The sequence below is a fragment of the Peromyscus maniculatus genome, chromosome 17 (genome assembly GCF_049852395.1).
Source record: "Peromyscus maniculatus bairdii isolate BWxNUB_F1_BW_parent chromosome 17, HU_Pman_BW_mat_3.1, whole genome shotgun sequence".
Lineage (NCBI taxonomy): Eukaryota > Metazoa > Chordata > Mammalia > Rodentia > Cricetidae > Peromyscus > Peromyscus maniculatus.
The window spans coordinates 1,222,612-1,247,926 of record NC_134868.1 but is presented as its reverse complement, the minus strand read 5'-3'; the positions used below and the strand labels follow the sequence as shown (position 1 = coordinate 1,247,926).

General features: G+C 44.2%; 2 protein-coding genes across 8 annotated transcripts in view; both read left to right on the top strand.

Annotated features, from left to right (window-relative positions):
• Nucleotides 1–6,252, top strand: part of LOC102913265 (uncharacterized) — a 22,932-nt gene extending 16,680 nt beyond the window's left edge. For 3 of the 5 annotated variants that reach the window (XM_006995490.4, XM_076553013.1, XM_076553012.1), the window contains one exon: nucleotides 821–6,252. In XM_006995490.4, the coding sequence (XP_006995552.1) occupies nucleotides 821–2,195 (1,375 nt within the window). In that variant the 3' untranslated portion in view covers nucleotides 2,196–6,252. The remainder of the gene's footprint in view (nucleotides 1–820) is intronic. The other 2 variants (XR_013045250.1, XR_013045249.1) reach the window with 1 other exon arrangement.
• On the top strand, nucleotides 3,909–25,315 carry LOC102913574 (zinc finger protein 670-like). Of its 3 annotated transcripts, XM_076553018.1 has the most exons (5): nucleotides 12,388–15,085; nucleotides 20,188–20,314; nucleotides 20,515–20,575; nucleotides 20,943–21,246; nucleotides 22,980–25,315. In XM_076553018.1, the coding sequence occupies exons 1-5, from the start codon at nucleotides 15,083–15,085 to the stop codon at nucleotides 23,160–23,162; spliced, it is 678 nt and encodes a 225-aa protein (XP_076409133.1). In that variant the 5' UTR covers nucleotides 12,388–15,082; the 3' UTR covers nucleotides 23,163–25,315. The 3 variants fall into 3 exon arrangements, with proteins under 3 accessions (XP_076409132.1, XP_076409133.1, XP_042118725.1); XM_076553017.1 differs by lacking the exons at nucleotides 12,388–15,085; nucleotides 22,980–25,315 and adding an exon at nucleotides 3,909–4,035 and having other exon boundaries at nucleotides 20,943–22,406; XM_042262791.2 differs by lacking the exon at nucleotides 22,980–25,315 and having other exon boundaries at nucleotides 12,392–15,085; nucleotides 20,943–22,406.

Sequence of the window (25,315 nt, the reverse complement as noted above, 5' to 3'; positions counted from 1 at the left end):
ATTTAATGCTCTCTGGGAGGCATATTGTAGAACTATCAGTCAATCTGTTTAGTTTCACACCATTCAGATATGACAGAAAGAATACAGTGAAAGCAGTTTCTGACCTCAACCTTAATAACAAGCAGTCAGTAGAAACTAATTTGGGGGCTGGAGAGATGGCTCAGTGGTTAAGAGCACTGACTGCTCTTCCAGAGGTTCTGAGTTCAATTCCCAGCAACCACATGGTGGCTCACAACCGTCTGTAATGAGATCTGGTGCCCTTTTCTGGCTTGCAAGGACACATGCAGACAGAACACTGTATATATAATAAATAAATTTAAAAAAAAAGAAAGAAAGAAAGAAAAAAGAAACTAATTTGGTTGTCTTTTGTTTTTTGAGACAGGGTCTCTCTGTGTAGCCCTGGCTATCCTGGAATTGGCTCTGTAGACCAGGCTGGCCTTGAACTCACAGAGATCTGCCTGCCTCTGCCTCCTGAATGCTGGGATTAAAGGTGTGCACCACCATTGCCTGGTATCTTTTGTTTTTGAGACAGGGTCTCACCATGTAACTCTGGCTGGCCTGGAAGTCATTATGTAGACTAGACTGGCCTCTAGCTCACAGATATCCACCTGCCTCTTGAGGGATTAAAGACATGCACCATCAAGCTACTTGTCATTTTTGCAAAAGTTGTATATTAGAGAGTAAAGAGGGTGGTCAGGGATGAGAAAAACCTAAACCCATGTACAGAACTTCAGTATGAGCAGCAAGGTTCCTATGAAGTTAAGCTCTATGAATATTATGTGTGTGAAAGAGTTTTCATTTACCATTCATCCTCTAATAGGCACATCATATCTCACTCTGAATACACTCCATATGAGCATGAGGAATATGGAAACAAGCCATATGATTCCAGTTCTCTCACAAGTATTCAAGGATACATGGGTGCTCACACTGTGAATGGACCTTGTGAATGTGAGGTATGTTTAAAATCCTTTGGTTTTCCAAGTACATTTGGAATGTACCACCAAACTCACAGTGGAGAAAACTTCTATGACTACAAGGAATGTGCAAAGGCTTCTGTTTATCATAGTTCACTTTACACACATGGAGGAACTCACACTGTAAGAAAATGTTATGAATGTAACCAGTGTGGTAAAGTTCTGAGTTCTTCCAGTTCCCTTCAAAGGCATGAGAGAATTCACACGGGAGAAAGACCCTATAAATGTAACCAGTGTGGTAAAGCTCTGAGTTCTTCCACGTCACTTCAAAGACATGAGAGAATTCACACAGGAGAAAGACCCTATAAATGTAACCAGTGTGGGAAAGCCTTTAGATGCCACAGTGCCCTTCAATTACACGAAAGAATTCATACTGGTGAAAAACCCTATGAGTGTCAACAGTGTGGGAAAGCCTTTACATGTCACAGTTACCTTCGATTACATGAAAGGACTCATACCGGAGAGAAACCCTATGAATGTAAGCAGTGTGGGAAAGCCTTCAGATGTCAAACTTCCTATCATAGACATAAAATTATTCATGGTGGAGAAACATTCTATGAATGTAAACAATGTAGTAGGCTCTTCATTTACCCCTCTTTACTTCAAATGCATGAAAGAACTCACACTAGTGAAAGACCGTATAAATGTAAACAGTGTGGTAAATCATTCCTTTACCCCTCTTTGCTTCAAATGCATGAAAGAACTCACACTGGTGAAAAGCCCTACGAATGTAAGCAGTGTGGTACAGCGTTTAGACATCACTCTTCCCTTCGACTGCATGAAAGGACTCATACAGGAGAAAAGCCCTATGAATGTCAACAGTGTGGGAAAGCCTTTACTCGTCACACTTCCCTTCGATTACACGAAATAACTCACACTGGAGAGAAACCTTATAAATGTAAAGAATGTGGTAAAGCCTTTAGACATCACTCTTCCCTTCGATTGCACGGAAGAATTCATAGTGGAGAGAAACCCTATGAATGCAAGCAATGTGACAAAGCCTTTATACGTTACAGTTACCTCCGATTACATGAAAGAACACACACAGGAGAAAAACCTTACGAATGCAAACAATGTGGGAAAGCCTTCAGCCGTCACAGTTCCTTTCAGAGACATAAATCTATTCATGCTGTAGTAGAAAACCCCTATGAATGTCAGCAGTATCTAATTCCTCTATCCCTGTTTCCTCCAAATACATCAGACAACTCATACTGGTGAAAAGCACGATGAATGTGAACAGTGTGTTGAAGTGTTTATCCTTATCCACTTAAAATACATGTAAGAACTGAGATGTCACGTGATAAGCCTTATCCACATAAATGATATGGTTTAGACTTCGAATGCACGAAGAAATTCATGCTGGGCACAGTTTCTACAAATGTAAGCAATGTGTAGTAAGTCCTTTGCTGGCCACTCTTCTTTCACAGAAATAATTCATGCTGTGGAAATGCCTTATGAATGGAAACAAAATGCTCAGTCTTTTATCCCTTTTTGCTTCAAATACAAGAAAGAACTTATAGTAAAACGCTGTGAATGTCAGCAGTGTGCTGGAGACTTCAGGAGATGCAGGTCCCTTTGGTAACATGAAAGACATCTTACTGGAGGAAAAAAACCCATGATATTTAGATGTCATTGCTCCCATAGATTCCGTGAGTGAACTACTGGAAACAATTCTGTGAGTGGAAACAAAGCTGTGACACCTTCAAGCTCACAGTTCCTTTCAAAGGTGTGTAATGATTGATGGTGGGACAAAGCCTTATACATGTAAAGAGTATGGTAAGTTTTTGGTTGCTGGGAGATGGACAGACATTTTTGTTGCTAGTGTGGCTGCCTGTAAGTTGCCTGACTCAATAAGCCCCATTAAATTTAGTGGTTCCCCAGGCTGCACTTGGGTAGAATCATTTCTTTGCTTCTACCCTCGGTGCCCTATCCGGGATGAATAGACACTTGTTCAACATGTGACCAGAAAATGTTCACATAACACTTGGTGCCCAAATGTGGGGCACAACGGAACCAAAGATGAGTTTGAGAGGAGCACTTGCCTTGTCTCTGTGTGGGTGATGAGACGTGCCACTGAAGGGAGCTCTGTGGGCGGAGCATCCGCGGTGTTAATTCTGAAACCGCTGTCCTTTCCGTATGTCACGGGACAGTGTGCCTTCTTGTGGCAGTGCCAGCTGTGCTGTACGCACGGCACAGCTCCTATGTAGGATGGAGTGGTCCGCTTCTGTGACCGTGAGGTTTGCCACAAGGAATCTCCCAGCCCCCCATACAGCTGTCAGGTTAAAGAGTGTGTTACAGTTCCTGTAAGTAGTACAGATAAACAGGATTAAGTGGCATCGGGTGCATGGCCCTTTCTTTGGGTAATAAGACATGCAAATAAGGCTTAGCTGTCTACTAACATGAACTTGCCCCTCTAATGGAGGAATTACTTTGAGGAAAAGATGTGCAGATGCTGTCCACTGTATTGGCCTCCGAATTGGCTGGAAAACTAAGGAAGGAGTGTGTGTGTGGGGGGGCATGGGAATGAACGAGCTGCAGCTGGTGATGGCATAAGGGAAACAAATTAAAAGTTTTCTCTGCTAAGTGGTTCCTCTGAGGTCCTAAAACCTGAAGCCTGCATAAAGTCTTGAACAGTGAGGATGCTTTATTCAAAGGGAGTGAAGTAGAAGTGATAATCTTCCCCTTAGGCCTGACCTTTAATACAGAAGAGTAGGAGGTTCGTGGTACAGCATGTGAATGGAGGCCTAAATAGTAGACAGTAAAGGAGGTTGTGCTAATCGTACATACTCCGTCTTTGGAAGGCTGTAAAGCTTGAGGAAAAGAATATCAGTGAAGGAAGACATGATGAAGTGGTGCAGCTGAAAGTCTCAGCTTTCCTTAGAGTCATTTCCCCGGAATAAGTTGTGTGCTCTCCTGCAGGAAAGGATGCTTGTGTGTAACTTGTTTGTTCAGCCCAGGGACCTCTCAGCAGCCAGGGACGTCTACTGAAGAGTCAGCAGTGTGCTACAGCTTGGGCCCAGAGGCTGTCAAACCCAGGGAGTCCGTGGGGATACGGCAGGTGAGCATGTCTGGGTTTCCCCTTGACCCCCTACACCAATTTGAGAACAAGAGCCAGCCCCTTCCCCACCAAGGCTGCACTCAGGATGAGGGTGCAGATGGCTCATGAAGAATGAGTAGATGGTTCAGGGTAGGGTACGACCTCCTATCTACACCACTGTATCCAATACTGGTTTTGATTTGCTTTTGTCTTCTTGAGGCAAGTTCTTAGGCAGCCCAGGCTGGTCTCAAATTTACTGTATAGCTGAGGATGATCTTAGAAGTCCTGATGTCCTTCCTCCTCTTTCTGAGTACTGGGGTTGCATGCATGAGTCACCCCATCTGGCTTCCTGTGCTTCGAAACAAACCCAGGCTTCATGCATGTATTCTCAGCTGTGCTATCCTCAGGTCAGCATTGAGGAAACAGTACAAATGACAGAATCTTCATGCTATTGGATCTTCTGAACATTTTATTTATTGCCCTCTTAGCTCTTCACTCCTGAGTCCATTTACTTGAGATGGTGGCTTGTGGGCCTTCAGTGATCCTGAGACCCCTGTGTAGAAAGGTTTCCCTTCACCGCTGACATAAAGCTAGCCTGTGAGTGTCCACAGAGCATCCATGTGAGCTGAAAGAGTGAGGATGGGAAGGGAGGTCCACATGTGCACAGGGCAGGCACATGAGATTTATGTGGGGTTTATGGTTCGTAAGATACAGGTGATACAAAACAAGGTGAACGAGGGAAATCCTTCACAGCCAATGCCTAACATCAGATATTAAAAGAATAGTTGAGGAGCTTCCGTGGATGTGCCTGTGTGTGTGTGGAAAGATACTTTTAGAACATAGGCTCTTTAGGGAAGATGCGGTGTCAGGGTGGGCTGCTTCTCCAGCAGGTGTTTGCCACAGATGCTCCGCAAGTCCCCAGACAGTAATGGCTATTGCCAATGCTATTAGTTGTCCCCAGAACTAGAGTTAAGACTGTCCCTTAAGACACCATATGCTTTGGCTGCTGATTGTGGAAAAAACAAGCTGACGCTGGGCTGGAAGCTTCCTCCTTGCCAGCCAGCATTCATGGGACCTGTAGTGCAGGCTACTATGCAGCACTACTTTGCTCTGGACCCTGCATGTTACTAAAATGGCAAGCAAGATGTGCCTACTAGGGCACAGCTGGTGAAGGTGCTTGCTGCCAAGGCTGGCAACTCGAGTTAGATCTCAGAACCCATGTGGTGGAAAGAGGCCCAAACCCTGCAGGTTGTCTTCTGATTTCCTCATTTGTGCTATGGCATGCATCTTCCCTGCACAATATAGAAATAAATGTAATAGGCTCTAGGACTACAATGGCCTGACTTAATGAGAGTGACCACCTGCTTTCTGATTGAATTGAAGGCTTGCTCTGCAGGGGTCAATTCACATCTCTAAGACCCATCCACAACCTATGGCTGGACAGTCATAGGCCTTGGTGGAAACGCTGTTGGTGTTTTGCTAAACAGGTATATTTCTGTGAAATGACTGTCTCAAGTTCTGTGTTTATGCCTGTAGACTATTGCTCCAGTTATTTTTGGAAAGAGAAGCTCCTTTTTGCTGTAGACAGTAGTTACTAATGAGACTTAGCACCCCTTCCCCGGCTTGGCACATTCTAGAAAAGGGGGCACCAGAGGAAGGAATGGCGCGTTTTGGAATGCTGTCTTTTGAGCATGCCATTGCCAGTCTTGAAATTTCAGTACCTGTGATGACCTGCAGGAGGCCTACACACGATTGAGGCTCTTTGTATTATGCGGAGGGATGGGCATGGAGCCCTGGCGCCTTCCATGATGATTTACAGGCAGTTAATATTTACTACAGAGAGGGATCAGGAGACCTTTGCCTCTCCCTGAATATACTTTTTTTGTTTTAATTTTTCCAGACAGGGTTTCTCTATATAACCCTGGCTACTCTGGAACTCTCACTATGTAGAGCAAGCCAGCCTTGAACTCAGAGATCTGCCTCCCAAGTGCTGAGATTAAAGGCATGCACCACAGTGCCCAGCGTATCCCTGAATATTTTTAGGCAGTTAATGATACTTAGACAGGAGGGTCTCACGAGACCTCCCCCCTCCTCTGGATATAAAAGCAGATAATTGTTGCTGGTAAAGGGAGAAACCCTTTCTTCAGTGGAATACCTACCCATAAGTTCCCATGTTCCTGTCAGTGACCCTTCACCTGTGCGCCTGTATTAACCTAATTAAAATAATTGCTTCATCAAGCTGTGCTTGTGTCGAATCTTTTCCTTGTGTCTGCGTTTGGTACTCTTGTCTGAGGTGACAGACATTCAGACCTCAGAGAAAGTTCACACAGTTGTATTGTGTGATATGCCTTATATTGACACACTGTTCAAGTTTGTTGAGAGCGGACTGAGGGTGGAGGCATACTCCCCCTTTTTTCAGATTCAAACATTTATCTCAAGTTTTTTCTAGCACTTCTTATCCTGGGGTTCGCGGCCTGCAGCAGGGAGAAGCGGTGGTGGCGCATGCCTTTATCCCTGCGCTTTGGAGGCAGAGGCAGGTGGATCTCTGAGTTCCAGGCCAGCCTGGTCTACACAGAGAAACCCTGTCTGTCTTCAGAACAAAACAAAAAAGCATGGTAACATCTTTGTGAACAGATAGGAGGTAAACTGTTTCAAAATTGCAGTGAAAATAAAAAGCCAGATGCTGATGGCCGCAACAGTGCTTCCCGTGTTTCTGCTGGATTTTCTAAGCCTCACTTGTTTTTTTTACTATTTTAATTAAGAAATTTTTTATTCATTTTACATACCAATCATAGATCCCCCTTTTCCCTCCTCCTGCCCCCGCCCAGCCTTCTCTCAACTCACCCCCCATTTCTTCCTACCTACAGAAGGTAAGGCCTCCCATGGGGAGTCAGTAGAGCCTGGTACATTCAGGTGAGGCAGGTCCAAGCCCTCCCCCTGCTTCAAGGCTGTGAGAGGTGCCCCACCATAGGTAGTGGGCTCCAAAAAGCCAGCTCATGCACCTGGGACGTATCCTGATTCCACTGCCAGGGAGCCCCTTAAGCAGGTCAAGCTACACAACTGTCTCGCTTATGCAGAGGGCCTAGTCCAGTCCCATGGAGACTCCACAAGTGTTGGTCTAAATTTCATTTTTATTTATTTTTATTTTATACATTTGGGTGTTTTGCCTAGGTGTACCACATTTGTGTCTGGTGCCTAGGAAGGCCAGAAGAGGGTATTGGATTCCCTGGAACTGGAATTAGAGATGGTTGTGAGCTGCCATGTATGTGCTGGGAATTGAACCCAGAACAGTTCTCTTAAGCTCTGAACCATTTCTCCAGCTCTTGCCCACCCTCACCCCAGTTTGCTCCTTGACTGTGCTGCTCCAGTCTGGATGTTGTCAGTACTTCATAAAATGTTTTGCTCTTCACCTACCAATTCTACCTACTGCTTATTGTTTATTGTTGTTTGAGACAGCATCTCAGTATGTTACGTGGCCCTGGCTGGCATAGATCTCACTATGTATATCAGCCTAGCCTGGAACTCACAAATACCCACCTGCCTGTGCCTGGCTTCTTTTACTTTATTAATTTTTAATTTTGTGTGGGTGTGTTTGTGTGTATGTGTGTACTGCAATGTACAGAGGTCATGTGGGTCCTGGGAACTAAACTCAGGCCATCAGTATTGGGGCCCAGCTCTGTGCCATTTTACCCTATTGTTTCAATATTCTTGATCTATATTTAATAAATATATATACTTAATAAATAAATATGCTTAATAAAAGTCACTTCTGGAAACTGAGAATGTGGTATTACTTCAAATCCAACTGTACTGAACAGATGTGAGAATTGGATGAAGGTAGGTAAGGTGACAAGCCCTCTGTTTATCCACATCTGTCTCCTATGTCTGAAGGATCTTGAAATATCTGGTGAAGTGGCAGAGGGTGGTTCTCTTTGAAAGCAAAAAACTGCTGGAGGTAAACGCTTTTTAAATGTGTGAACACTGAAAAATTTAGACTTTCCGATTCTCTTCAGATGTACAGGAAAACTCATGGGTGAAATTTTAATGAATATAGATTTAATGAACATCAATGAATATAAAAGACAGTTTTTTTTTTGACATCATGAAAGGACTTACCTTGATGAAGAAAATAATAATTAAGTTAAAGCCTTAAGTATCCTTTATATTTTTAAAGACAGGATCTCTACTATGTAGCTCTGGCTGTTGTAGAACTTGCTTTGTAAACTAGGTTGGTATCCAGTTCACAGACATCCACCTGCCTTTGTGTCCCAAGTGCTGGGATTAAAGGTGTGTGCCCGCCGCATGTTTGGATGGTACTTTTAACTACTCTGTAATATTTGGATAAAGCTTGGGCAAAAAACAAACACCCCCTCCCCCCAAGGTTCCTCTATGTATCCCTGACTGTCTTGGAACTCGAAATGGAGGCCAGGCTAGCCTCAGATTCAAAGGCTACTTGCCTCTGCCTCCCAAGTTCTGGGAATAAAGGTGTGCACCACTACTATGTGAACAAAATTGGTCAGGCATACGTTGGTGCTTTTCATCCAGTCCTTGTAATTGTTACTGAAAGCAGATCAATAGTTTCATGGATTTCATAACATCAGTGTGCTGAACCTTGACCAACTCTCATCTTTTATATATCTTTTTTAATGATTTATTTTTATTTTAAGTGCATTGGTGTTTTGCCTGCATGTCTTTGTGAGTGTCAGATACCTTGGTACTGGACTTACAGACAGTTGTGAGCTGCTATATGGGTGCTGGGACTTGAATCTGTGTCCTCTAGGAAGGCAGCCAGTGCTCTTAACTTCTGAGCCAGCTGTCCAGTCCATCTTGTATATATCGTAAATAATTTATTCAGACCATCATATCTTGTATAAACCTTTTAGTTCTCTGTTCTTGGGGACATTCAGCCATCATAGTCCTCATACACAAATTTAAAATGAGTTCCATTTTTATATTTTTCTAACATTTTCTTTTGCTTTAATACCATGAGACATAACATTAACAAATTTATCATTTGTTGTGAGAGTTTTCTCCTTGGGTTTGGGGAAGACTAAGTATTGTCTGTCTTATAAGACCCCAGTGAGAAACCAAAGTTCTGTTTCACCAAACTTTTGTCCTGAGGGATCAGTGAGTTTATTGGACTTAACTTACAGAGCATGGATGTGGGGGTTGCTGACAGCAGTATGAGTGATTTTTGTGTGTTGAATTTGTATTTTACCACTTTGCTGAACATGTTTATGAGCTCATGGTTTTGTGGTGGAGTGTTTAGGGTCTGTCATGTAAGATCCATGTCATTTGTAATAGAGATTTTTTAAAAAAATGTTTTTCCTCTTTGCATCCCTTTCATTTCCTTTTCATAGTGCTCTAGTAAAACGTCAAGCATTCTGCTGAGCAGGAGTGGAGAAATGGACACTGTTGACTTCCTTCTGACTCTGATCTTAGTGGGGATGCTTTGAGTTGTTCTCTATTTGGCATGATTTTTTTTAAAGCTTAGATTTCTGTTTACCCAATAACAACCCTTCTGTTAACCTGGCCAGAGTCCTTCTGTGTAGGACATTGTCACCAGCACTGCCATTTGGGGGCCTGCTTTGGATTTAACAAAAAGTACTTGCTGCTCTTGTAAAGAATTGAGTTCACTTACCAGCACCCACATGGTGGTTCACTATTTTCTATCTGTATCCCCAGGTATTCCAGGGGATATAACTCCTTTTTCTGACTTGACATACCCTAGGCATACATGTGGCACATATACATACATATAGGCAAAAATTCACATAAAGTCCAAATTCTCTTTAAAAATCCAGTCTTGCCAGGTGGTGATGGTGGTGTACACCTTTAATCCCAGCACTCAGGAGGCAGAGGCAGGTGGGCCTGGCAGAGGCCAGCCCAGTCTGTAGTTCATGTTCCAGGACAGGCTCCAAAGCTACACAAAGAAACTCTGTCTCGAAAAACAAACAAAAAATGGAAAGTCTTGGGCTGGACGAATGGCTCAGCGGTTAGAGCACGGACTGCTCTTGCAGAGGACCTGAGTTCAATTCCCAGCACCCACATGGTGGCTCACAATTGTCTGTAGCTCCAGTTCCAGAGGATCTGACATCTGTATAGAGACATACGTGCAGGCAAAATGTAAATACAAATTTAAAAAAATCCTGGGTGTGATGGCTCACACCTTTAATTCCAGCACTTGGGAGGCAAGGCAGGTGAATCTCTGAGGTGAATCTTTTTTTTTTTTTTTTTAAATTTATTTATCATAATACAGTGTTCTGTCTGCATGTGTGCCTGCAGGCCAGAAGAGGGCACCAGATCTCATTACAGATGGCTGTGAGCCACCATGTGGTTGCTGGGAATTGGACTCAGGACCTCTGCAAGAGCAGCCAGTGCTCTTAACCTCTGAGCCATCTCTCCAGCCCCCTCTGAGGTGAATCTTAAGGCCAGTCTGGTCTACATAACAAGTTCAAGAAAGGAGGAAAAATGGTTTCTAAATGGACTTGGTGGTACAATTCTAGCATATGGTTGAGGCAAGAGAATTGTAAGTTCAGGCTAGCCTAAGCCACATAATAAGAATATCTTAATATGTGTGTGGCCTTGTTAGAGGAGGTGTGTCTTAGGGGGTGGGCTTAGAGGTTTCGTGCCAGTGTTCCCTCTCTACCTCTTGCCTGAAGATTAAGATGTGAACTCTTAGCTACTACTCCATCCCTGCCCCTCCACCCACATCACAGTGCCCTTGCCCTACGCTCATAGAGTCTAACCCTCTTTCTTTGATAGGCTGCCTTGGTCTTGGTGGTTTGTCACAGTAATAGAAAAATAATTGAAACTTGATATCAGGAAGTATACTACTACTGTGACAAACCTGACCCTGTTGATTTTTGGAGGAATGTGGAGGACTTTGGGACTTTTGAGTAGGAAAGTAGTTGGTTGTATGTTGTGAGCAGGGCTTAACAGGACATCCTAATAGCTTGCAAAACAGCAGTGCTGAGAGCGCCCCAGACTGGAGCCGGAACACCTGGGCTACTGGGCTAGAGATCGTTCTTGGGATTTTTGTCAAAGAATACGGCTGCTTTCTGCCTTTGTCCTAAGAATTTTCCTGAGACTAAATTTAAAACTAAACATTTGGAGGTTTAGGGATTTAGTTCAGTGGTAGAGTGCTTGCCTAGCAAGTGCAAGGCCCTGGGTTCAGTACTCAGCTCTGGGGGTGGGGGGCACTAAACATTTGGTTGGTAGAGGAGATTTCATGACAGCCTAATACAGACTTTGTTGTGTGGTTATTAGATCTTCTGCAGAACTACATGAGAAAGTTTTTGTTGTTGTTGTTGTTGTTGTTGTTTTCTCTTTGCTTTTTTCAGGACAGCCCTGGCTGTCCTGGAAACTCAGACTGTAGAAACAAGCCAGCCCCCAGCCTCAAACTCAAGAGATCTGCCTACCTCTACCTCTGTCTCTCAAGTGCTGGAATGTGCCACCATGCCTGGCTCAGAAAAAGGTAATATTGACTGTTGTGTGGTTATTAGTGATCACTCTTATGCAGATCTACAATGAAAAAGAGCAAGTAGGGAAAAAAGAAATATAAACTATATAATTTTAAGAGAAAAACAGCACCAGGAAATTTAATTTTTAAGCCAAGGCTTGTGCTGAAGGAGAAAAGGAGACCAGGGCTGGGGAGATGCCCCAGTGGTTAAGAACACTGGCTGCTCTAGCAGAGTACTTATGTTTGGTTCCCATAGTGTGCCAATTCTCAGCCTCTGTCAATCCTGCAGCCTCCGTGCTGCCAAAACTAATACTACATGGGAGACTCTTACATATTACCAAAATCAGCACCCACACAGTAGCTCACAACCATCTGTTACTCCAGTTCCAAGGGAGTTAACCACATGTACACAGACATACAGGGATATACATAAAATGTACATAAAAATAAATCCTTAGAAAGGAGAAAAGCTGGGCAGCAGTGGTGCACACTTTTAATCCCAGCACTCAAGAGGCAGAGGCAGGTGGATCTCTGTATTATAGGCCAGCCTGGGCTACAGAGCGAGTTCCAGGACAGCCAGGGCTACTCTTTAAAAAAATACAAGAGAGAGACAGGTGATGATCGGGTTCAAAGGAAGGCCTGGTCTGTATTGGGATAAAGGCCTCATTGTCTTAGTTACTGTTCTATTGCTGTGAATAGACAGCATGCCAAGGCAGAAGAAAGCATTTATTCAGGGCTTATTGTATGGAGTTAAGAGTCCATGGTCATTGTGACAAGAAGCATGGCGACATTCAGGTATGGTGCTGGAGTAGCTGAGAGCTTGCATCTCATCTGAAGTAGAGAGAGAGAAAGAGAGAGGGGGGGAGGGAGGGAGAGGGAGAGAGCGCAAGCGAGCTAGCCGGCCTGGTGTGAGCTTTTGACACACACACACCTCCTCCAACAAGGCCATACCTAAACAATCCATCAGCTGGAACCAAACATTGAAGTATATGAGCATATGGGGGCCTGTCTCCCTCAAACTATCCAGGTTCTCTCAGGACAAGACTCCACCCAGCTAAGCATCTAACAAGGAAAAAGGAAAAGTCGGAGGCATTTGCTACTTCTAAAAAGCAACTTCAAAGGAAAGCTGCTGCAAATGTGATTCAGTGGTGCCAGGCTACGTTCCAAGAATGCAGCAGAACTTGGCCATGTGGACCATTGTCCATGTAGAGTCATGAAGGAAACATTGGAAAAGTGGTTATGGAATCTTCCTCTGTAGTTATGGAGAGCCACTGAGGCCAGGTGTTGTAGTAGGGAAGTCCCTGCATGGAGGCACTGAGACGCCTTTCTGAGAAAAAGTGAAGCCTGCATCTTAGTGGAGATCCCTGAGTCATGAGACATCTGCCAAGGAAAGATGAAGGCAGGGAGTGAAGCCAGCCTAGAGAAGAGAGAGTGTTCTGGGCAGCCTAGTCGGAAAGGTGGAAGTGCTTAAGCCCTGACACTGGACATGGAGCCAAAGGGTTTGGGGCTTGCTCTGCTAGGTGTTGTTCTTGCTTTGGTCCAGCATTTCCTCACTGTGCCCTGTTCCTCTCATTTGGAATAATAATGCATGTTCTGTGCCATTGTGTGTTGGAATTATGTAATTTGCTTTTTTACAGGGGTTACAGTTAGGAGATTGCCTTGAGTTGTAGAAGAGATTTGGACCGTTAAATAGTGTTGAGACCATAAAAGTCTATGGATTTATCGTGAATTCTAATTGGTCTTAATAATAAAAACCTGGAGTCAGATATCAGGGTGAAAGCTGGAAGATCAGAGAAGCAGAGCAGCAGCCACTAGAAAGACTTCTTACCTCTAGGAATCCTCAGCCTGAAAAGGGCAAGCTCCTGTCTTCACCTTACCTTATCACTTCCTCTCTCCACCCAGCCATATCCCTTCCTATTTCCTCCTCCCAAGTGCTGGGATTAAAGGTGTGTGCTACTACTGCCTGGCATCTAGTGGCTAGCTCCTCTGATCTCCAGACAAGATTTATTCGTTAAGGTAAAGCACAAACAAAATATTACCACAGGAGACTTCTGAGGTTGACTAAATGCATTTTGTATCATAGTGTGGCCTGTGGGGGTCAGGGAGTGCAATGTGGAGGTTTGAATGAAGACTGGCTCCCTAGGCCATGTTTGAATTTTTGGTCCCCAGTGGTTGAACTATTTGGTAAGAACTGGGTATGACCTTGTTGATGGAGGTGTGTCATGGGGGTGGTCTTTGAGGTTTCAAAGGACTTGTGCCATTTCCAGTGTGCTCTCTGCCCTCTACTTGTGGATCAAGATGTGAATTCTCAGCTGCTGCTCCAGCTGCTTGTGGCCTAGCCTTCAAAGCCCTCTGGAACATAAGCTGGGTTAAACTCTTGTATAAGTTGCTGTGATCATGATGTTTTGTTATAGCAATAGAAAAGTAACTATGACAAGCAGCAAGCACTCCTAACCACTGAACCATCTCTCCAGCCCCTATTTTTTTTTTTATCATCTTTAGTTATGTGTAGATGTTATGTGTCTGCATGTGTGAATGTGCATGTGTATTGGCTAGTTTTATGTCAACTTGACACAAGCTAGAGTTATCAGAGAGGAAGAAACCTCAATTGAGAAAATGTCCCATGAGATTGGGCAAGTCTGTGGGGCATTTTCTTTTTTGTTTTTAGAGACAGTGTTTCAGATGTGTAGTCCTGGCTGTCCTGGAACTCGATCTGTAGACCAGGCTGGCCTAGAACTCAGAGATCTACCTACCTCTGCCTTCTGGGTGCTGGGATTAAGGGCATGTACCACTACCACCTGGTTGCATTTTCTTAATTAGTGACTCAGGGGAAGAGTCCAGCCCATTGAGGGTGGGGCAACCTGTGGTTCTGAGTCCTATAATAAAGCAGGCTGAGCAAGCCATGAGTAGCCAGTAAGCAACACCTTCCATGGCCTCTATCAGCTCCTGCCTCCAGGTTCCTGTCCTGTGAGTGGCTTCCCTCTGGACTGTGATTCTGGATATGGAAACCAAACAAACCCTTTCCTCCCCTGTTGTGTTGGTCATAGTAACTAACTGGGACAGCATGGATTGCAGGCCAAAGACGTTGGAACTGTAGTTGCCGACAGTTGGGAGCCACCTGATGTGGGTTCTGGAAACTGTGCTCTCAACCTCTGAGCTTTCTCCAGCTACCTCCAATACCGATTGGAACTAGGTCTGAGGCACGTGGGCAATTATATTGGACACCGTGTTGGTAACAAGATGGTGTACAAAAACCATCTGATGCCGGTTAGACTGCAGCCTGCTGAGCTCCCCAAGGACTAGAACAAGATAACCGTATTATCTCCCCTGAACAGAACCATGCCTGTGCTCGAGCAAAAGGCAGTCCAGGGCAGGAACTGGGCCAGTTTATCACTTCAGCGCCTGCTGTCACTCAGGAGTCGCTGGGCGGCTCTAGCCAATCAGGGCCTCCAGGCTCACACTGTTCAATGAAAAGCGTCGTGGGGCCGCGGGAGGCGGGGTCTGCCTGGCCGCCATGCAGTGGACTGAGCTCCGCAGCTGAGGGAGGCCCCGTGGGTGCGTGTGCCGCGATCTGAGGAGAGTGCAGGCGAAGTCGGACGCCGTGACATGGTGAGCGCGGTGCTGCTGTCCCCAGACGGGGAGGAGCAGCAGCTATGGTGGCTCCTCCAGACCCCGGGCTGCGGAACTCCGGCCCTTCGCGGCTGCCGCTCTGCAGCTCCGCCCCTTGGCCGCGTCTGCGCAGAGCGCTGGGCGCCGCAGCGAGGCTCCGCCCTCCACCTCGGTGACGTCGTCACTCACAGCCGTGGTTTGGGTGCTGAACCTGGAGGCTGGTTGCTGACCTCCATGTCCCGCGGGTTCCCTAAGTTATCCTCACATTTAGGTGGAGAGTCCACTTTGAGTTAATTTTGTGGAAGTTGTAAACTAATTTTTTGCTGTGGACGCCCAGGTTGTCGGATAATATTTGAGAATACCATAATCTCCCCATTGAGTTTCATTTGCTCTTTCTTTTTTTGCGGGTTTTTTTTTTTTTTTTTTTTTTTTTTTTTTTGGTTTTTCGAGACAGGGTTTCTCTGTGTAGCTTTGCGCCTTTCCTGGAGCTCACTTGGTAGCCCAGGCTGGCCTCGAACTCACAGAGATCCGCCTGCCTCTGCCTCCTGAGTGCTGGGATTAAAGGCGCGCGCCACCAACGCCCGGCATGTACTCTTTTGTAGATAGATTTGTTTCCAAATATTCGTACACTATCATGATTTTTTTGGTAAAGATAAAGTCAGTGTTATTTTGTGTACTGTTCAGAATTGTGTTGAACACTGAGTTTTTCCCTTTACATATAACCTTTAGAATAGCTTTCCCACAAGGTGTTCTGCTGTTACACAAGATGTTAGGATTCTTGTTGGGGTGTGTTGAGTTTATAGTTTATATTGAAGAGAGCGACATTTAAAAAAATAAATCTTTTATGTGTGTGGTGGTTTTTGCCTGCATGTATGTCTGTGACCCTTGGAGGCTAGAAGAGGGCATTAGGTCACTCTGTGACTGGTGTTACAGATGATTGTTAGTCATCATGTGGGTACTGGGAATTGAACCCATGTCCTCAGGGAGAGCAACAGTGCTCTTAACTCCTGAGCTTACTCTCTAGCTCCTGGAAAGCAACATCTTGATGTTGTCTTCTACTTACCAAGACCATTGCATTTTTACTTACTTGAAAAACTTTTTTTTTTGAGACTAGATCTCTCTATGGAGTCCTGGCTGGCCTGAAATTCACTCTGTAGACCAGCTGGCCTTGGATTCACAGATCTGCCTGCCTCTGCCTCCCGAGTGCTGGTTTTAAAGACCTGTGCCACCATGCCTGGCTTGACTCTTTTTGAAAAAAAAAAAAAAATTATCTTCATCCATAGATTTTTGTTAAATTTACTATATGTTTTTCTTTGTGTCTCCTTTGATTTGTAGTACTATACATATAGTGTGAAATTGTTAGCCATTGATTGCTCATGGCTGTTATACTGGAAAACGATGGGCTTCATGTACTAATTGTGTATTCCAAAAATTTGCTGTAGTATCCTATTTGTTCCTTGAGTTTTTGTTGGTCTAGGAATTTTCTGTTTGGAAAGACTTGTATTTTTAAAAATTTTAATTTTGAGATTATAATACAATTACAGCATTTCCTCCTTCCCTTGCCCCTCTCCAGGCCTTCTCCAGTATTCCCCTCCTGCTCGCCTCCAAATTCATGGCCTCTTATCTCATTAATTGTTATTGCATGCATGTAGCATATATATTCCTACATGTAACCTGTCCAGTCCATGTAATGTGTGTATGTTTTCAGGGCTGACCATTTGGCACTGGACAACTGATAAGTGTGCTCTGCCCTGGGGACGGCCACCTTCTCCTGCTCTTAGCTTGCCTCAGTTACCTTAGTTCTTTGAGTGAGGTAGAGGCTTCATGGGCTTTTCCCGATCCACTTTGGCATGCCTGTTGGTGTTCTCTTTGTTCAGCTTGGGTTTGGGTAATCATGTTGGTGAGACTTTATGAATGTAGCTCCTGATACTAGGAGGAGATACAATCTTTTAACAAACTTCCTCTACCTCTTTCCACCAAAGACTCTTATTTTTATTATTTATTTATTTGTCTTTTGAGATAGGATTTCTCTGTGTCATCCTGGCTGTCCTGGAACTCGCTCTGTAACGCCACCACCACCTGGCTTCTGTGAACCATTTTTTTTAAGATGTATGTATGTATGTATGTATGTATGTATGTATGTATGTATGTATGTATACAGTGTTCTGCTTGCATGTGTCCCTTCAGGCCAGAAGAGGGCACCAGATCTCATTACAGACGGTTGTGAGCCACCATGTGGTTGCTGGGAATTGAACTCAGGACCTCTGGAAGAACAGCCAGTGCTCTTAACCTCTGAGCCATATCTCCAACCCCTCTGTGAACCATTTTTAAGGCATTACAGCCTTCAGAAGTTCACTAGCTTAGCATTTGGCTTTCTGTGCATTTTTCTTTAGGAACTCCAGCTTCACGCAAGACTTGCCTCATTTTCCTTAAGTGATGGGGTAGACCCTGTTCTTTGCTTTGCCCTTCTTTTAGCTCCTCTATATGGCCTTACTACTTTAGAGATCCACTTTACCCCCATCTCTGAGATCCTTCGGTGCTTTTCCTGCATCCTAGGTATCATGTCCCACGAAGGAGCTCAGCAAAGCCACTAAAGTTCCACAGCAGCCTCAGGGCTGTTCTGCATTAACTTCTTCTTAAATCCGAAGTGAACTCTGCCCTGTCCTCCCCCCACTTCCCCCCGAGCCAGGCACATGTAGCACCCTCTTATTTTCGTTTCTTTCATTATCAATTTCCCCTGTGTTTTTTCTCTTAACTGTCTGACTCTTCTCATGGGTTCCAAGGTTTGGGTCCCAGAAAGGGCTTTTTAGCTTCAACCTAACTTGCATATTCTTTTCCTTATAACTTGGCAACTATAAGAGCCAGCACATCCCTCCCATTCTCTGTCTTTTCTACTTTCTTTTCCAAATCAGAGGCTAATGCAGATGCTAGCAAACACATGTCCTTCCCAGGTCATAATTCCTCCTCCATGTGTTCACTCTGAGCAGCCTCAGACACACTTCTTATTACACAATGCAGCAGCCAGGCAACTTCCTGGGCAGCTTGCTGGTCATCTCTTACATGCTGCTCTGGAGGGTATTTGTTCTAGACTACCAACTCTTCTTAGAGAGTCAGGGAACTCACATGGCAGACCCTACTCATTAAGTGAATATGCCAATCCCTACCACATGGCAGAAGACCACCAGCCTGGGATTCCCCCGCCGACATTCCTGCAGGGGCTCCATCTTACTCATAGTTCTCACTGCCTATCTCATGACACATGCAACTTCCACCAGAGCAACAAGGCACACTACCTTAGCACACAGGGAAGGACAGCTGTATCAAAGTCCCCTTCACCCTTAGCCTGGTCAGCCTCAGTTGCAGGCTTTGCTACTGAAATGAATGATAAATGGCGCTGGTTACCACACGAAAAGGTCACGAGCCATGGGCACAACTACCTAGTAGCAGAGCTTTATTAGGAGGAAGAGGGGGTGGGGGAAGACAAAAGAACCAGGCCTGGGAAAGGAGCACATGCAGAAAGAGGGAAATATGGTGGGGAGAAGAAGGAACAGAATGAGAGAAGAACAGAGAGCGAGGGTGGGGTCTGTGTCTGGCTTTTTAAGGCGCAGGTGGGCTTACAGAACTACACCACGCACAGATTATGTGACCAAGCTGCGCATACATAATCACCAGCGCACACTGATGACGTAAGATGCAAGACCCTTTGTCTAGCTCCTGAACTGCGCATGTGTGGTCATGCAGCTGGAGCGCAGCAGAATCCTAACAGCTACCCATTGCCAAGACTGTGAAATCACTCCTCCCAAACTTGTTCCTGTCATTTCCTTATTCTGCTGTGAGTGTATTGTGTGAGACTTTACTACAGAGACATGACACAAAGGTCTGCTCACCAGATAGGGAACCAAGGACAAACCGAAGTAACAATTTTTCCAGTGTCCATCTTGGTGAACCAATGAATCTATTGGGTATACTTAGAAGCGTGTGGCTGAGGGGTCATGTGGAGGAGCAGGGATGACTAAAGGTCTGCAACAACCCGGAAAAGCCCATCCCAGTACAGGTGATGACTTTTGAAAGCTGCATCCCCAAGCACTCTGCGTGGTAGGCCACACCACGGGCAACGGGTCTCCTCTCTGGCAGTTGTTTGCTACTTCTATAAATTTGGGGAGTGTTTCCTCAAAGGGATGAATTTTACCCCCCAAATCTCATGAGCTTCAGCTTCCATACATGAAGGAATGTTGCAACCTAACAGCCTATAAATGGTTTCATTTTTTTTTTTTTAAGATTTAAAAAAGTGTTCTGCCTGCATGCCAGAAGAGGGCGCCAGTTCTCATTACAGATGGTTGGGAGCCTCCATGTGGTTGCTGGGAATTGAACTCAGGACCTCTGGAAGAAAAGCCAGTGCTTCTAACTGCTGAGCCATCTCTCCAGCCCGGTTTCATCTTTTTAAAAATATATTTTATTTTATAGTTTTGTTTTTTTGAAGCAAAGTTTCTCTGTGTAGTCCTGGCTGTCCTGGAATTTGCTCTGTAGACCAGGTTGGCCAAAAACTCACAGAAATCCACCTACCTCTGCCTCCTGAGTGCTGGAATTAAGGCGTGGTGGCCTTTACCTGTTTAACCATTGAGGTAGCACCTGAAGCAGTGCCCACTAGAGAGGCTTATTAGACTCATTAACCACTATTTTCTTTCTAAAGGCTAATGGGAGTTTAGAAAGTTCCAGAATATTTACAAAAATCATTCACGTTGGATGGTTGGTTCTTTATATTCATGTGAATTCTATCAAAATAATAAGTTCCCTCATGCATTGAAAATTTAAACATTGTGAGGAGGAATTTCTAAGCAGGCGCTTGCATGCTAGTGTTAACACTGTTCCAGACATCAGGTGGGAGGACTCTGAGACAGGAAGTAGTAAAGCACCTTAGAAAGAGGATCAGGACAGAGCAGCAGCACATCCCGTGCCCTGGGCCCACAACGAGAGGAGCTGCTACAGGGCTGCTTCCTTCCACGTCCCTCAGTGCTTGTGTTCCCACTTCTGTGTCATGGAAGAGATGTGTGGACCCCAGAGCTGAACGACCCTATTGTCAATCAAGTATGTGCAATGTTTAGGCCTCAGTGAGCTTTGAGGACGTGGCTGTGCACTTCACCCAGGAAGAGTGGGCTTTGCTGGATCCTTCCCAGAAGAGTCTGTACAGAGATGTGATGCAGGAGACCTGCAGGAACCTGGCTGCGATAGGTAAGGATATCATCTCACGTCACTTTGTAAATCAGGGAGCGAATGTCTCTTGGTGTCTGCGCTCTTCTGGCATTTGGACTACTGAAAGGGAAGAATGTGGTGAATAAATCAGGCATTGTTACTATGGACACTAAAGTTAAAAACTCATTTTTTCAGTGATTTCTAATAATTTATCCTAAATTTTCTGGGACTATCTTTAGGAAACAAATGGGAAGAGGAGAATGTTGAAGGCTGTCATAAAATTCCTGGAAGAAATCTAAGGTAATTTGTGTCAAAAACTGAAGCAAAGGTACTTGAAGGAATTTTAACGTCCCATGAAAATTTAAGAAAACAAAAACAGCTTTAAGTTTACCTAAATGCTTTTATTTATACCTAAATTAGCACCTAAATATGTGCTGAATGTTAGCACGCTGATCAGTGTTTACGGAGGGTGTTCTCTTGGAAATGCTAGAATGAACTTGCATCAGTGAATGCTACTGTTCTGGTCATAGCTCTGTAGTACTATTCACACAATTCAGATATGTCAGAAAGCACACACTTTACCTGATTTCAGGAGCAGTGTATGACATAAAACTAATAAGCACTCAGTAGTAAAGCAACCCTCACTAACATAATTATCCTTTTTCAGAAGTTCCATGTTAGAGACCCCTCATGAGAATACAGGAGATGGTCAGGATGAAGAAACCGTGATGTGGATAGCAGATCTCCATACAAGCATGGCAGTTTTTCCCGAACTAACACAATGTGAATCCAATGTGTGTGGAAAGATTTCCATGTGTCCTTCATCTTCTTGTAGGCATGCCACATCTCACTCTCATTATAAATCACATGATCATGAGGAATGTGGAGGCAATCAGTATGACTTGAATTCTCTCACCAGCTTTCAAAGGTGTATGGGAGCTCACACTGGGAATGGGCCTTGTGAATGTGAGGTATGTTTAAAAGCTTTCTGTTTTCCAAATTCATTAGGAATACATCAAGAGGCTCACAGTGGAAAAACACCCTATCGATACAAGGAATGTGGGAAGGCCTCTCTTTATACACACAGAGGAACACACACTATGGGAAAGCTTTATGAATGCAATATATGTGGTAAAGCTTTGAGTTCTTCTACTTCCCTTCAAAGACATGAAATAATTCACACTGAAAGACTCTATGAATGTACATATTGTGGTAAAGGCTTTAAATATCCCAAGTATCTTCGATTACATGAAAGAATTCATACTGGAGAGAAACCCTATGAATGTAAACAGTGTGGTAAAGCCTTTAGATTTCCTGGTGCCTTGCCACTACATGAAAAAATTCATACTGGAGAAAAACCCTATGAATGTAAACAATGTGGTAAAGCCTTTAGATTTCCTGGTTCCTTGCCATTACATGAAAAAATTCATACTGGGGAAAAGCCTTATGAATGTAAACAGTGTGGTAAAGCTTTTAGGCGTCACTATCATCTTCAGTTACATGAAAAAATTCATACTGGAGAAAAACCTTATGAATGTAAACAATGTGGAAAAGCCTTCAGACGGCACAGTCATCTTCAGAGACATGAACGAACTCATGCTCGAGAGAAACCCTATGAGTGTAAATAATGTGCTAAAGCCTTTACACTTCACAGTTATCTTCTGTCACATGAAAGAATTCATACTGGAGAAAACAAATGCTGTGGGTGTAAACAGTGCTGGAAAACCTCTAGGTTTAATGGGTCCTTGCAATTACATGAAATCAATCATATTAGATGCAAACCCTATGAAGTAAACACTGTAGTAAAGCCTTTAGATAGTCACTTCAGCTTCATAAAGAAATGTATACTGGAGAAAGCTGTGTGACTGTGGACATTGTGCTGAGGCTCTTAGATGTTACACTTGGTACTTACAAAAAAAAAAAAAAAAACTCATTCTGGAAGAAAATCCTCTGAATGTAAATAGTATGGCTAAAAGATCACATATCACAGTGTTCTTCAGACATGGGTTCTTCAGATGTAACTCATGGGAGAAAAACCCTATAAATGTAAAATATATGCATATATAAATCCTTTGTATAGAACAGATCTCTTCAGTTCTTTCATACTCAATAAAACCTCTAAGGATGTGAACAGTGTGGTAAAGGCATCATCTGTCACAGTTTCAGAGAGTGTTGTGTGGAGTGATGTGAAAAATATTTACTTACCTCAGATGGGAACCAAAAAATGATTCTTCCAGAGCCCAATTTGTTCTTGTTTTTTTTTTGTTGTTGTTGTTTTTTTTTGACAGGGTTTCTCTATGTAGTTTTAGTGTCTGTCCTAGATCTTGCTCTGTAGACCAGGCTGGCCTCGAACTCACAGAGATCTGCCTGGCTTTGCTAGAATTAAAGGTGTGTGCCACCACTGCCAGGCCCCAGAGCCTAACTTGATAAGCTAATGATTTTATTAGGGTTACTTATAGGATCATGGAGAACTCTCAAGCAGACACATCACCAAACCACCCATGCCAGCTTGAGTGTTGATTACAGCCCTGTAAACCTGCACAACTTGAAGGCCACTTGGCTGTTCAGAAAGCCTCTTCTCTTGGTAGTTGTTAACTGTTCCATAATCTTGGGGAGGTACTCTGAATGTTTTAAGCTTTAGCTTCTGGGACTTACAAGTTAATTTGTTTACTTCCTGAATCCAATGCTTCCTCTTCCTTCCTAGGAGAATGTTTCAATTCAGAGGATATGGCTGGACAGCAAGTCACCCCTTCCTGTGACTCTTAACTTTTTTTTAAATTATTTTTTGAGCTTTGGACGGGGTGGTATCGATGTCAGAAACTTGACTGGTGCTTGTGAGTCTCCGAGGTGCACCATCATTTTTAAAGGACGTTTGCTCCCAGGATGAACTGAGAAAACACTAGCAGTGGTCCATGTGCATAATCGTGGGCATTTATGAGGCACTTTGTCAGACACGTCACTTCCATCCATTAAAACAGCAGCAGTTGCTTTGTAGCTGACGCCTGTGAAGTCTCCAGCCATAGGCCTTTGTCCTGGCTTATGGTACCAGACATGAATTTCCTCCTGTAGAGTTTCATTCAGTCCAATGGGAAAGCTTGTTCTTGTACCCATAGTAGTCATGCCATTTTTGCACCGGCAAGCAGAGCGTGCCTAGCTTTTTGGCACCATAACACACAGGTTCTATAGCTGAGCAACACTGTTAGTGAAAATTCATTCTCTGCAACCTGCATAACACTCGTCACTAGGGAAGGTAGTCAGGACTGCTTGCTTAGTTCCATGCTGTTTTTTCATGTCCCCTGTGGGAGACCAGCTCCTGCCTTCTCCAGGGTCCCTGTGAGGAGGAGAGAGGGATAAGATAGACAGAAAGATCGTGAAGAGGAGAAAGACAGAAACACAGGATAGCTTCGGGGGGAACTGAGTCAAAACCCAATGGCCCCTTCTTCAAAGGGCTTTTTGTAACCATGCCAAGGGGCAGAGCAAAAGACCTCCCCCTTGCTAGATCAAAGCACACTGCACAGCCAAGTGTAGACCCTTCTAAACACCTCGTAACGATGCCCATGGTCAATCATCCCCCTATGCAGCCCTGCTGGGTAAAGCAAGCTCAGATTCTCGGACCCTGAGGAAGTTCTCACTAGGAAACCTCTGTGGGTCTCTATAGTCCTCTGCCAAAGTGCTTGTTATCTTCAGCATTAGGGTGTTATCCTCTTATTTCTGGCATATAACCAAGAGCAATGGCAATATGGTTTGTGGGGCCTCAGGATCCTCCTTGGCCAACAATTCATATTGAGGTGGCACACCCTTAACAGTGAGATAGTCACTTAACAACCTTATGGGCTTTGTGTCAGTAGGGTACGTCCTGTACTTAAGCAGCTAAAAAACTGCTGTTTTACTGTCCCATTAAAAAAAAAGTTAGCCAGGCACTGGTGGCACCTTCCTTTAATTCCAGCACTTGGATGGCAGAGGCAGGTGGATCTCTGTGAGTTTGAGGCCAGCCTGGTCTACAGAGCGAGTTCCAGGATAGGCTCCAAAGCTATCACAGAGAAACCCTGTCTTGGAAAAAAAAAATTAGCCTTGTCCCAGTATCTTTTTTGCCATGGGCCACAGCAAAAATATGATGTAGAAATTCAGCTGTTTATGACAAGCTAATACTTAGAAGAAGCTAAGGGCCTTCCAGAGAAATAAGCCAAATCTCAGGGAGTATCTGGTATTATTCAGCTTTTAATATATCAGTTTCCTGCTATGAATTTCTCTTGCACTCTCTCATAATTTCCCCAAGAATGGTGTGGATAAATCATTAGATACTTGAATAAAGGCAGGTAGGCAAGGTCTACTGCTTCTAGACCCTCAGCTCCTCCTTTAGCATTTGAATTGGACGTCTGCCTTCTGCAATTTCCCTTTAGCAAGCATCCAAGGACAAGCATAAAAGCTGGTCAGACCACCTGTTAGGTGCCCGAGACCCCTGAATTAAGGTAAACACCCTGTGGAGACACCGATTGGCTTTAACCATGAGTTAGGTGCATAGCTTTGCTTCCTATGCAAACCAAGCTCAGATCCCCTCCTCTCACAGCCCTAGAGCAATTTCCTAGAACAAAAAGGTTTTCTTCATACCAGGTGCTTCAGGCTATGTGACAAGTTACCTAGCTATCGAGTAGTCCTCCCCTGCTCTGCCAGAAACAGTGGCATAGAAAAATAAGGCAGTTTTATTTTAGTGACTTATAGCTTCTTTCACCTAACCACCTGGAAGACTGTAGGCGAGCGCATTTATGATAGACTCGTAATGTTTCACTTAACCACTGGCAAGAATATATTTTGAGCACAAGAATCCTTTTCTGATTTGTTCCAGCCCTTATCTGACTCTACTTCTATTTACTCCCCTTTTGGATTGCAAATGAAGTTGACCATGGTGGCTCTGGTGGGGACCTTGAAAGTCTTGTATTGAATTGTAAACATAAGAGCGTTGCTGTTTTGGGGAGATATAGACTGGTTCCCCAAGAGGACTGGGCAGAATTAGGTGGCAGAGGAATAAAGCAGATGGACAAA